Consider the following 14,740-nt stretch of genomic DNA (forward strand, 5'->3'; position numbering starts at 1 on the left):
CATCCGGGTGTCATCTGACTTCTGACTTTTACCATGGCACGCAGCCATCTCAGAAGCACTTCAAAGATTCTATTCTGACTAGACTACTGCTTGCCAATACAGAGCAAACACTTTTATTCATTTTATGTGGAACCTCATCTCTGGACTTGAATTCCAATTTAGTTATAACTTGCCAATGCAAAACATAAGGAAAAAGCTAAACATATCAGAAACGTGCAGGCAAATAGACCTACCACATGTCGAGGCAGGTGGAATACTCTGTGGAACCCAGGAGGACATCTGGAGGTCTGTACCATAGGGTAACCACCTCATTGGAATACGTGTGGCTGGGTACAGACTTGGCTCGGGCAAGTCCTGAAAACAAAATGAAGATCAGATGTTAAAAGTGAACTTTAACCTCAAATGAAGAACTCCAACCTTTCTCAAGACCTATGTTAATATCAGGGCTTTGCATTTGAAATGAAGCTGCCAATGCAATTTACTCAACATTGGGACACAGTTCCGTTAATGTTGTACAACATTGAGAAAATATTAATGTCATATTTTTCAACAATAACATACTGGTTAAGTACTCAAGCTTCATTCATAGACAATTTAACAAATTGTTACTTTAGACTGTCAAGTGGAAATATTTTCCTTTCCAAAAGTACCATTTATAAAAGGTATATCCAGAAACTTGACAATCAACTTCATACATTTTATCTGACTGAGCATATGCAAACCTAGACCATATAATTATCAATTGTGTCTAAACAGTAAAATGACGCCACGTTCCCATGGTGTCTAATATTATTGCTGCGAGAAACATTCACAGCAGTGGGAGACAAAAAGTTAATAGAAATGAGCTAGAGCAGCAAATAACTGGTCCATATTGTATCACTATTTTACTGTAGTTACAGTCAGCTGAAAGCACAGTTAGTTCCTGATAAGCGTTCTAGATGAAAAACTAATATCTGATCAGACTACTGCTTGCAAACACAAAACAAAGTCCATTATTCATTTATGCAGAAGCTCACCTGGGACCTGGTCTTTATAAACCATAATGTAAATCACAATAATTAATGCACTGAAATATTTACTTAATTATCCCTTTAATTTTGAAAAAAGTTCCTAGCAACTATTAGTTGTGAAGAGTCATGGGATTTGAAACATTAATTCTGCTGTCTCTCCACAGATGCTGCCAGGCCTGTTGAGTTTCTCCAACTATTTCTGTTTTTGATTCCAATGTCCAGAATCTGCAGATCATTGCTTATTATCCCTTTCATTTTGCCAGTTTTAGAAAAAAGGAGCTCACACAAGAAATGATAGCTATATAGATTAAATATTAATTTTCTGTGACAATACTCAACCACACCTGGCAAAATAAAAGCTGAAACATTCAATGATTTTAACTTAAATTTGTCCATCACTAGCTACGTCAGCATTTATTGCTTATTCCCGATTGCCCAGAGGGTAACTAGGAGTCAACAAGATTGGAGAGTAGCCCAAACCAGGTAAGGATGGCAAATTTCATGCCCTAAAAAGGGGATTACTGAACAAGATAGGTTTTTACAATAATCAGTGTTTACATGGTTGCCATTTTTCTTTTTGAATGCAAATTTTTTCATCTGCCATAATGGGAATTAGTACTTATGTCCCAGAACAGTCACCTTGCATTCTGGATTACTAGTCCATTGACATTAAGACTACATCATTGGCTGGCACTCAGAACAATGTTAGTTACGTAAATCCACCATTACAATATACATTGGCTTACTTCACCAGTGCCATTGTGGAATATGTGTTTAAGAATTAGCAAGTTATCAATGCCGCTCCCAGGGAATGCTGTTTGTTAATCTATCAACAGTCTATTCTTCCATTGTCGCTTGCACGTTCCAAAGGTATCAAAGTGCGCACTTTAGTGAAAAGACCTTACTTGCAGCATTTGAAAAATGAGACAGCTTTATCATTGGGAATTGGGTAGCAACATAACAAATAGGAACTGGAGTAGGCCATTCAGTCTCCCGAGCCTGCTCCTCCATTCAACAGGATTATGGCTGATCTGACGTTCCCCAAGTCCACTTTCCTGCCTTTGCTCCATAACCCTCTATTTCCCTACTGAAAGTTTTTTTTATATTAACCTTAAATATATAGAAGGACTCTGTTCCCACAGATCTCTCTAGCAAGTAGTTCCAAATCCTCAGAAGAAACTCTCCCTCATTTCAGTCTTAAATTAGCTGCACTTCTATTTTGATACCATGCCCTCTGGTCCATGAGGAAAAACATCCTGACAGCATTGACCCTGTCAAGTCCCTTGAGAATCCTATATATTTCAATGAGATCACCTCTTATTCTTCTGAGCTTCAGTGAGTCTCCACCTGTTTAGCCTCTCTAAACAACCCCTCAATACCATGGATCATTCCAGTGAACCATCTCTAAACTGTCTTCAATGGAATGGGATCTTTCCTCAAAAAAAGGAACTAAAACTGCTCAGTACTCCAGACGTGGTCTCACCAGCAACTTGTACAGTTGAAAAGCGTCCCTACTCTTATCCTCTAACCCCATTGAAATAACAGCTAACATTCCTGATTATCTGCTATATCCATGTACCCCAAATCCCTTTACGTTGCAGCTTTTTGCAGTTTTTCTCCATTTAAGCAACTCACTGCTCTTTTGTTTTCTCTTCCAAAGTGAACATGGTCAGAGCAGCCCATTTGATACCATTCCCCAATTTATTTATTGAAGAAAAATAATTTATTCTCAGTTAATGGACATAGCTGGAAAGATCAGCATATATTTTCGATCACTAATGTTCCTGAATAATTGCTGATAACTGAACAACAATTTGGGTCAGACTGTATCTGTAGATAAAGAGAGAGCTAGCTTTTCAGATGCATGACCGTTATAGAGTCAGAGTCATAGAGTCATACAGCATGGAAACAGACCCTTCAGTCTAAGCAGTCCATACCAACCATAACCTGAAACTGACCGAGTACCACCTGCCTGCTCCTGGTCCATATCCCTCCAAACTTTTCCTATTCATGTATCCAAATGTCCTTTAAACATTGTAATTGTACCCGCAGCCACCACTTCCTCGGGAAATTCACTGCACATGTGAACCACCCTTTGAGTAAAAGGTTTGCCTCTGTCTTTTTAAAATCTCTCTCCTCTCACCTGAAAAACGTGGCCCCTAGTTTTAAAATTCCCCATCTTGGTGAAAGACAACTACCACCAACACTATCTATACCTCTCATTATTTCATAAAATTTTGTCAGGTCACCTCTCAACCTCCTGCACTCCAGTGAGAAAAAGATCCAACCTTTCCAGCCTTTTTCTATAACTCAAACCTTCCATATCTGGGAACATCCTGGTAAATCTCTTCTGAACTCTCTCCAGCTCAATAATATCCTTCCAATAACTGGACGACCAGATCTGGACACAGTATTCCAGAAGAGGCCTCACCAATGTCCTGTAAAACCTCAACATGGCTTCCCAACTCTAATGCTCAAAAGGACTGAGCAAATGTGCCAAACATCTTTTAAACCACCCTGTCTGTATGTGACACATACTTCAGAGAATTATGTACCTGCACCCCTAGATGCCTCTGTTCTACAAAGCCATATTATTAATTGTAGAAGTCCTACCACTGTTTGTTGCACCAAAATACAATACCTCACATTTATCCAGATTGAACTTTACCTGCCATTTTACAGCCCATTGACCTATTTGATCAAGATCCTTTTGTAATCTTACAAAAATTTCTCTGCTTACAAGGCCACCAATTTTGGTGTCATCCGCAAACTTACTAACCATGCCTTTTCTATTCTCATCGAAATCATTTATACGAATGACAAACAGAAGAGGACGCAGGACTGATCTCTGTGGAACAAAACCCTCCACCATTACACTGCCTTTAAGCCATTTACCTATTCAGTCGGCAAACTCAGACTAAATATCTTATTCGGCTACCTTCAAGTGCAGTACAGAACGAATCACGCTTTGGAATTAACGTAGTTTGTTCAGACCAGATAAGAACAGGAAATTGTCTTCCTTAAAAGGGCATCGATATCTTAAATGCCCAACACGTTCAGTCAGATAGCTTCTTGCAAAACAGATCCTGGCTTTTCTTTTTTACTTCCAAGTTTCTGTTTGCTCTCATACTGACAGCAATGAGTTAATGGCAATGCTCATTATTCTAGTAGCAAGGCCATTGTATCTCAATACCCATTTTATCATTTTACCAAAATATTACAATATGAATACATTCTGCCCATGGATCATTGGTTGAATTACCTGGATGTTTGAAATCATAGCTTAGATCTAACTGTCAGTGTCCAAGTTGTAGCTTATGCCAGTTCTCCAGTTAAAATACATTCGGATCCCTCCCTGGCTGCATCCCTTGGCTCTGCTGTTGTTGTAATGAGGCCATAGTTTGAGAGATGGAAATCCAGCATTGCCATACAGTCATTAATGTCACGAGCTGAAGATACAGCCTTTGAAGATCATCCTTCAGTTCAATGACATTTAGGGTTTTCTTTTAAGTTTACATTTGCTTTTAATTACTTTCTACTGTTTACGGATGTTTACAACTACTTTTAAATGCATGACAGTTTTTACAAGTATTTACAGAAGTTCTTATAAAGGCTTCGCAGTGTTCACTGGTGCTTTTGAACACTTTCAAATTTTCAGTTCTCACCAAGTTCACATCCCATCATCCTCCCACCTCCCAGACTCTGCTCATCTCTTCCTTCATTGAACCCTACTTTTGGTATCCTTTGCTCTGCTCACCTCTCTGTCACAATAGCCACCACCTCCTTGCTACCTCCACTCAGCCTATCCCAGACAGAGTCTGGGGGGGGTGTATGGGCTTGGCATGGATGGTGAAGACAGAAAAAGGAGAGATACTAAGGCTTTGACACTATTATGATTTAGAGGGCCGTGAAGTTATGCACTAAAAAGTTTCTGGTGGAACTATCAGCGTTTGCACCATTAGAACGTGAAGTTTGGCAGAAGTGAGTCTAAGTTCCAGTGGAAGTTGGCAAATTTCCCATAACTTGCACCGCTTCCTCCAGCGGTGTCAGCATTTGCCACTAATGGCCAAAAAACTACTATGACCAAAAAAAAACCTGGGCCAGTATTTTTTAATATTGGTGAACAACTGCTAGCACTAAGTCAAATATCCATCCTGCAGTATCAAATAAATAAATCCCTTCAGTCAATCGCAAAGAAATGCTGCAATTGACACGAAATGGATAAAACACTTCTATTTTTCAAAAATATCGATATGTAAAATCCTTTTCCTAGAAGAAATTACATTTTTGCATGTAAATGGCTGAAACCAAAGTGACAGATGAAGTTTTGAACGCTCAATTCCGGCCTCAGTTTCTCAATTCAAGTCACTTCTTTGGACAAAACAGTTGAATACTGCAGCAGTGAACTAATCAATAATTGCAGAATATGAATCCGCTTTGGGGTCTGACATACAACATCAAAAAATGTCTGAAGGTCACGGAACGATTCAGAAATAGCATTCACTCCTTTGAGGTTTTCTGACCTTGAAAGGTGCTCCTTTGAACACTTAAATCATATCAATGCAAAATCTGAGATCTCAATTACACTATGCACGAAGTCTCTGAATTGATCACATATCATATTGTTCACCTTTTTGCGAAAAACACTCAACAGCACAGCACAGGATATTCTACGAAACCAAACACCTGGCTACAGGTCGCAATAAACTGAGATCAATCCTCACAGCATGTGTCGTGGCTTTATTCCTGTTTCCTAAACTGCTACTATGACTACACTGTAGGGAGGCATTTTTTATCTTTTAAAAGGATAGAGCTCTTCAGTGACATTAGAACTGGTTATTTTCAAGGCTCAAGTGAATTGAAATGTACAAGAATAATATCTGAAGACTCCAGGCTGCGCGATCAGTATGTGTCACAAGAAATATTTCCTCTGGCCCATTAATCTATCACACTGGTAAGTCTAGCAATTGATCATCACAGACTTAGCACTCTGCAGAAAAATACATCTTCTTTATTTTGATTCTGACAGATGTCACTACACACTCTGATTTTGGACATATTTTCAGACAGCAAAAGATAAGTCAACATTTATTTGCACATTAGCAGCAGGTTGAATACTCTTGGCTGCTTGTGTGCAGCTCAATTAAAGTTAATTTCCCAACAAACTTTCAAATTGTTCCCGGTCCTGTTGGAGACCCAGATATTAAAGCTTTCTCCTTGTTTGCTGATCTTTTCAGAACAATATTTACTTTCTGTTCATTTCCTTTGACATCCAGCTGGAATATATGTGTGTCAAATCTTTATTAACATTGTTTCACTGCTGCCCACAGGTATACATGGAAAATGATTGGGAGGAGATTTCATTCCACTAGTTATTTAAAGCAAAGCCTTGAAAAAGAGTAAAGGATTTAATTTATGAAGCAATTGTAATTAGTTTAAAGGTTATTTGAGTGTGTTGAGCACTGCAGAGCAAACATTTGGCACCCCTCAGTTAAAATTCCAGGGAACCGCTCTCTAGAAATAGATCAAAACATGAATTGGGTATGGATTTGTTTTCATCCTTTCAAGAAACATGACAAGTTTGAGTGAAAAGTGAATCTCCTGGTGTCTTTCCCAGCTGGTTCAGCTCTTGGATAAAAATTTCCCAGAGAATGCTCAGTTCGAAGGTGGTTTACTGGTGAAATTTGCAATGTCTCGGGACGTGAGTGGTGGGACTGAAAATTTCTGCCCCTCCCTTCTCGGTTTGTCTATATTTAACTTTATACCTTTCAGGGGAACAATGCTATGCTCTCGTTTGTTCACTCCAAGAACCAATGACAAAGATTAATTCGCTGCAAGGCATTATTTGCATTCTATCTAAAGCATCATGCTACTTATGTAAACCATTTTTCTTAAATTTACATGAAATGGATTCGTCACTTACATGTGTCTTGCATTTGGGGTCATTTTAGATAAAGAAATCAACATCACAATTTTCAAGTAATTCCAATTTTGTCAAAGCTAAAAATCACAACACCAGTTTATAATCCAACAGGTTTATTTGGAAGCACTAGCTTTCGGAGTGCCGTTCCTTCATCAGTTCATTGTGGAGTATAAGATCATAGGACACAGAATTTATAGCAAAAGTTTACAATATGATGTAACTGAAATTATACATAGAAAAAGATCTGGTTTGTTTGTTAAGTCTCTCATCTTTTAGAATGGGCATGTGGTTTCAGTTCTCTCGTATACAAATTCCAGAAATTTCTTAGAGCTACATTCTCAAGTGAACTTTAACACAGGTGCCAATTTGGCTCAGATACTGCATTGAAGGTGTGAGGTGCCCTGTGTGAGGCTGTCTATGCCCCAATGTTCAGACTGATTCTATTCTAAAAAAAAGGGACTTACAGAATCTTACATGGATTGAAGAAGTTTTTGAGCAAAATAAAATGTAATTTTGCAAGTATAAATTCACCCCACAAACTTGTGTGCGCGCGCGCGGAGGTTGGAGGGGGGCGGGGAGAGGGGAGAGAGAAGAAGAAGAGGATGAATGTCTGTGAGACAGTGGGAGTGTATGTGCGAGAGTGTATGAGAGAGGGTCTGCGTGAGTGTATGGGTCTGTTGGAGTCTGTGTGTAGTGCAGTGGAGTGGAGTCTCCTGTAGTGTGACATGAACTCAAGGTATTAGTTGAAGCCATCCCTCATAGGTGCCAAACTTGGCTATCAGCCTCTGCTCGGCCGCTTTGCATTATTATCTGTCCCGACATCTGCCTTGGAGGATGATCGCCCAGAGAGCAGAGGTAGAACGTCCTGGACCACTGAAGTGTTCTCCGATTGGAAGGGAACACTCCTGTCTTTGGATTTTTGTGCCAAACTGAATTTTGAGGGTTAATGTGCTTATGTGAGGGGTCCTTTTCTGGCTGCAAAATGCATTAAACTTTAAATCATTGTTTCATGAGTTGACAGAGATTTCTTAATAAATAACCTTATTAAAGGTAACTTGTGATGATTTACCCACATGAAGAATGATTATTTGTTGCCAGGCTTTGCTCAAATTTAAACAGGGTACACTGACTCGTCAAAGCATTGACTTTGAGAATGGCTGTCGCCAATTTTATTCAGTTGAAATAGGCAGCGAGATTCACAATCTGTCTGCAAAGAACATTGCTCTTTATCTTAATGAATGTACCTTCCACTCTGTACAGTGTGCCATGCAGTGAGCCTGACTGACCATTCTAAATTGGTTGCCATAATAATTCTCATCGCAATCAGGAATACTTAACTAATGCTGTCCAACCACATTCAATGTCAAACACTGTGTTTAGAATTTTTACAAGCAGTAGCTAGTTGGCTATAGTTAGTATCTTGTCTCTTGTCAAGATCTGAACAAACTTGCTGTTTGCTTTGATCAGGTAGTCTTTTGGTCTTCCAGCCAACATACTGAGCATCATAGGGGTTACTGATATTCACAAATCCAATTACTCATTTGCTTGTTCGGAAATGCACCTTTTTAGCTTGATAGCAGCATCTTGTTCAAATGGCAAATATCACTTGCATTGCTACTGCATAGCAGCAACATGAAACAGCTAACTTTAGTCATTGATCAAATTTCAATAACATGAGTCTATATGTTCATTCAATATTGTTAGCCCATTCAAAAATGTGTCACTCAAGGAAGCCATCAACATTCACTCTGCAGCACTAAATCATGACAATGATAGCTGACACCATGAATTAACACTCATTGTAATTTATGAACTTGGCAAATTGTAAAATTTATTTCTGCTTTAACACCACTACGCATATTCAAATAAGTCATGTTGACATGAGATTGGACAATCTAAATTGGTTTTCAATCTGGGCCTAGCTGGAGAAAATGTTTGTTGCTGCCTTGCATGAAAAACCTGTCTACAAGCAAACATAACTAATCTCCCACTTTTGCATATTTCCAATACAGCAGAAGCCCCGTGTCTGTGGATTAGGTTTCCGTGGTTTCAGTTATCTGTGAAAATATTACATGGAACATTTGAGAAATAATTTTACGGGGCTGCCAGGCAGGTAACTTTCCCATTTAAATGATAGGGTTCACTACTATCCATGGTTTCAGGCATCCGTGGTAGGCCTTGGAATGTATCACCTGCATATATTGGGAGGGGAAAACACCTGTATACAGATGATACATTTGGTCATTTACCTTTTGCTAGTGCAAAAATAGGTTGCACCACAGACATCCCTGCTGGATATTACTTTCTCTGATCAGATCAGTACATTGCAAAAATTTGAATTGCTTTGTATATCCAATGTCCAATTCCTCATCATAAAATAGAGCATCTCATGAGCTTTCTTGATTGTGAGCTGTACCTATGTACTAACAATGTCAGAGCCAAATAGAACACCGAAATGGTCACTCATTTAGATCTGATCAGAAGAATTCTTTTCCCCAAAGTGTGTTGTGAACCTTGGAATGCTCTCTCTCAAAAGACAGAAGTGGAGTCTCTAAATATTTTTATGACAAAGGTAGTTCATTTGTTGGGGGTAGGAGGGTATATGGAGTAAATCAGAGTAGCCACGGTCTTATCAGATGGTGGAGCAAACTCGAGGGGCAGAGCGGCCTACTCCTGCTCGCGCTTTCATATCAAATATCACTAATAGATGGAAGCGGTGTTTAAGTAGTTAACAAGTTGTACAATTCACAAAGTAATTATTTATCCAGCTAAGGTCTTGTCTCAACATTAAAAGGAAGACATCACAAAAAAGTCAAAAGGTGATCAAAAGGACAAGAGTCAATGGAGATGAGTTAAAATTCATTCAAGTTGTTTTGTTTCATCTTACTGGACTTTTTATCTTTTTGACTGATGCAAAACAAAACTTCTGAATGTACCTATTAATGCAATAGATATTTATTCCCAAATATCCAGGTGTTGGGTTTCTACTGTTTGTATTCTTTTGATGCACAGATTTTAAAATGCTTTCCCTACAATAGCAACTACAGAGCCAAAGTACTTTTGCTGCAAAACATTTTTAGGGCATCTCAGCCAGGAGTCACCACAAAAATGCAGTTTTCTTCTTTCTTCAGAGTTTTAAAAAACCCTATTCTTTGCAAAGATACATAATCTGCAGTTTTATTCTATGTCATTAATTCACAGTTAGAATTTTACTTGCCAATATCAATTTTCTATTCCGCACCATTAGAGTGTTATTTGTCAATGCATGTAAAAGTGTATATTTTTTAAAATCTATTGATTAATTGGTTTATTGTAGAATAGAAACTATTTTTCTTCCCACTGTCGGTTGCCTGTTATTCTCACTTGACAGCAGTGATCAATTCTTAGCAACAGATTTTCATTCATTGCCAATGATGAAATACTACTGACACTCATAACAAAACCATATTTTGACAACAGTACTAATGACAGATAAGAACCACAGAAAGTAAGTTTAACCATTTTTTGGAAAACTGGGTAGAAGAAAATCACCTAAAGGCTGAGGCATAAAAATGACAACACCACAAACAGTACAACCAAATAAAGAATTTGCCTTGCCGTGTAATCTAAATAAACCCATCAGCTATTGCCACGTGGTTCAATTAAGCAACTTACACCAATCAAGTTTCCAAGGTAAGGAAAGACTCCTACTCAGCAGGATCCCAAATATTATTGAAGGAACCTACTCTTGTTATGAAACCACATTAAGATTAATATTCCCAATTAAGGCAACTTGAATTATCGACCAGAAACTCTCTGCTTTTCCAGTTTTGGGTGTTGCCCCATAATCATGACAAACACAAAGTAATGGAAATGTTTTATAGAAAGAAAAAGCAATAGGAGTATTATCTATTTCAAGTTAGAGACGCTTAATAATCTCTAGATATGATCCACAGATCACAAACGAAGGGTCAATTTCAATGTAACTTGAGAGGTCATGGGAAAATGTACTTGGCATTAGCTTCCACTGCAGGAATTCAACAAATAAAATGAAAGTTTACACTCCAGTACCATCTGCCTGCTTGGATGGATGTAAACGATCCTATGGCACTATTTCAAAGAAATACAGAGGTTATACATCCAGTGTCTAACCCAGTATTTATCCCCTGACCAAAATCACAAAAGCACATTACATGGTTGTTATCACATTGATATTTCTTACATTTGACTGTTTACCTCCTACAGTACAACAGCAACTACATTTGAAAAAGTAGTTCATTGTCTGTTGAGCAATTTGAGATATTTGATGGTTGTTAAAAATGGTAGATGAATAAAAAACTCATTTTGCTTTAGTCGCATCAGATATTGCAAGATTCCTCCAAGCAGTGAACCATTTGATTAGCTGGCTGAACGTCAATGTTAAACCCATCTCATTCTCCAACACAATCAGATCTAAAAGATAGTTTCTCACACTAGTTCAAATTTCTTATACAAAGAATGACTGATCTTGTTCAAACTAATAAAGCCTTTCGCTCAGATTAGCTTTTCATCATTTACATGAATGACTTGGATGTGAACATCGGAGGTAAATATAGTAAGCAAGTTTGCAGATGACACTAAAATTGGAGGTGTAGTGGATAGCAAAGGAGGTTACCTCACAGTACAATGGGATCTTGATCAGATGGGTTAATGGGTCAAGGAGTGGCAGATGGAGTTTAATTTAGATAAATGTCAGGTTTTGCATTTTGGAAAAACAAGTCTTAGCAGGATTTATACACTTAATGGTAAGGTCCTGGGCAGTGTTGCTAAACAAAGACACCTTGGAGTGCAGATTCATAGTTCATTGAAAGTGGAGTCGCAGGTAAATAGGTTAGTGAGGGTGGTGTTTGGTATGCTTTCCTTTTTGGTCAGAGCATTGAGTATAGTAGTTGGGAGGTCATGTTGCAGCTGTACAGGACAATAGTTCGGCCACTATTAGAATATTGTATGCAATTCTGGTCTCCCTCCTGCAGGAAAGATGTTGTGAAACTTGTAAGGGTTCAGATAAGATTTACAAGGATGTTGCCAGGGTTGGAGGATTTGAGCTACCAGGCTGGAGCGGTTTTCCCTGGAGCATCGGAGGCTGACGGGAGAACTTCGAAGTTTATAAAATCTGAGGGGCACGAATAGGGTAAATTGAAAAGGTCTTTTTCCCAGGGTGGGGGAATCCAAAAACAGAGGGCATAAGTTTAGGAAACGAGGGGAAAGATTTAAAAGGGACCTAAGGGGCAACATTTTCATGCAAAGGGTGGCACGTGTATGGAATGAGCTGCCAGAGGAAGTGGTGGAGCTGGTCCAATAACAACATTTAAAAGGGATCTTGATGGGCACATAAATAGGAAGGGTTTGGAGGGATATGGGCCAAGTGCTGGCAAATGGGATGAAAATTAATTTAGAATATCTGGTCAACATAGACAAGTCGGACCGAAGAATCTGTTTTCGGGCTGTACATTTCTATTGCTCCACGACTCTGTAACCAGTCTCACTACAACCATCAGGGAAAACAAAACTCCCGAGAGCAAAACTCATCAGTTATTACAACTGGCCTCTTAAGCCAGAAGGCAGACATGCAGGAACATGTGAAAATGAAATAAGAAACATCTTTCATTCTTGAAACAATAGAAATAGGTACTTTTTGGCTCTCAGCAAACACCATGCATTTTAATATTATATAATCAATTTTTTCCTTATAAGTACTTATCAGTAAATTTAAAATGGTCCAATCACTTCAAAGCTGAAGGGTTGTTAATAGAAAAACTTTTTTCTGAAATCTTTTGTTATTTAGAAAGCAATGATTTTATTATTACTCATTGTTATTGAAACATTTAACTGGGTAATCATAGGACTCAAAATATAAAAGAGCTACAGTGGCATTTCCCAAGAATGATTAATAAGGACTTCTATAATATCTCTAAAGAAATATCTATCAGTACAAAAATCTTATTGAATGAAAGCATGATTTTCAAAGATCTATGTGAAAGGTCTCAGTGAACCCTGTGGACTGAGGTCATTGAACTGCTTCCCTACTTTTTTTCCCACCCATCCACCTATCACATTAATGAGCTTGGCTGTCTGTGCCTGTCTGCATGTGTGTGTAACAGGGTTTAGAAGGAAGTTAGAGTTTTAACTAACAGTTATGACAACAGCTCAGTTTCTGTGGTTACAATCTCATTATTTCTAAGAAATAACAGTTCTCATTAAGCATAGGAGCCTAATCCACTTTTGACGTTTGTCTGGGTCTATCGGACAGATAAACTTTGTATATCTTCATAAAGGTTTTGACTCTAGGAATAGCAGAGCTCAATTTCCAGTGTAGGGGCAAATTAGTGCAGGTGCTGGAATCTGTACTGAAACTAACAAATGCTGGAAATCACGGGTGGTCAGACAGCATCCATGGGTGTAGTGAATACAATACACAAGGTGGGACAGGTGAAATACTCCTTCACATGGAAGGACTGTTTAGGCCCTTGGATGGTGATCAGTGAGGTGGTGAAGGGGCAGGTATTGCACCTTCTGTGGTTACATGGGAAGGGGGATGGTGTTGGTGCTTGTGGAATGGAATAAAATGTCCCAGAGAGAACAATCCCTGTGATATGCAGACTGGGGAGTGAGGGGAAGGTGTGTTTAGTAGTGGTGTTCTGCTGAAGTTGTCCAAAATGGCAGAGAATGATCACTGCAGCTCGTCACACCCCACGTCCTTTAAGGACACTATCCCATTCAACCAGTTCCTTCACTTATATCACATCTGTTCAAATGATGCCACTTTCCAAAACAGTGCTGCTGGCATGCCTTGCTTCTTCCATAACAATGGTTTCCCACCAACTGTGGTTGACAGACCCCTCAATTGCATCCGACCTATCATCCATACTTCCCCCCCTGGGCACTTCCCATCTCTCACAACAAGCAGGTCCCCCTTGTCCTCCCTTTTCATCCCACCAGCCTCCACATTCAAAGGATCAGTCTATGCCATTTCAAACTCCTTCAGCATCTTTCCCTCACTCCCCCATCTGCATTTCACAGGGATCGTTCTCTCCAGGCCACCCCAGTCCTGTCCACAACCATCAACACCATCTCCCAACTCATAACACATTCCTATGTCACCGCTGAAGGTGCAACACCTGCACCTTCACCACCTCCCTAGTCAACATCCAAGGGCCGAAACAGTCTTCCCAGGTGAAGTAGCATTCACCTGTACCTCCTCCAATCTTGTGTATAGTACTCGCTGCACCCAATGTGGCCCACTCTACATTGGAGAAACCAAACGCAGATTGGCTGACTGCTTTGTGGAACACCTCTGACTGTGCACAAGCATAACCCCAACCTTCCTGTACCTTGTCATTTTAACACAGGGCCCTGCTCGCATGCCTCCATGTCTGTCCTCGGCATGCTGCAATGTTCCAGTGAATCACAGCACAAACTGGAGGAACAACATCTCATGTTCAGGCTAGGTACTCTATAGGCTTCTGGACTTAATGTTGAATTCAACACCTCCAAATTGTGAACCAACTCCTGTTCCTTGCCTTTCTTTTAGCTTTACTTGTTACATTCTCTGTCACTATATTCTCTCTCCCCTCCCCGCACTCCAGTGGGACTGTCTTCTCTTTCCAATCTGGCAGTTAGACATGCCATTGTTCTGCCATCGCACATTCTGATCACTTAGAGTCAGAGTCATAGAGATGTACAGCACAGAAATAGACCCTTCAGTCCATTTTTTTCCATTTGCCAGCACTTGGCCCATATCACTCAAACCACTTCCTATTCATATGCCCATCCAAATGCCTTTTAAATG

At 39.3% G+C, this 14,740-nt stretch overlaps 1 protein-coding gene across 5 annotated transcripts in view; it reads right to left on the reverse strand.

Annotated features, from left to right (window-relative positions):
- cdk14 (cyclin dependent kinase 14) overlaps positions 1–14,740 on the reverse strand; it is a 672,936-nt gene that overhangs the window by 307,827 nt on the left and 350,369 nt on the right. For all 5 annotated transcript variants that reach the window (XM_072575800.1, XM_072575798.1, XM_072575802.1 and 2 more), the window contains one exon: positions 234–354. In XM_072575800.1, the coding sequence (XP_072431901.1) occupies positions 234–354 (121 nt within the window). The remainder of the gene's footprint in view (positions 1–233; positions 355–14,740) is intronic.

The sequence above is a fragment of the Chiloscyllium punctatum genome, chromosome 8 (assembly GCF_047496795.1).
Source record: "Chiloscyllium punctatum isolate Juve2018m chromosome 8, sChiPun1.3, whole genome shotgun sequence".
NCBI lineage: Eukaryota > Metazoa > Chordata > Chondrichthyes > Orectolobiformes > Hemiscylliidae > Chiloscyllium > Chiloscyllium punctatum.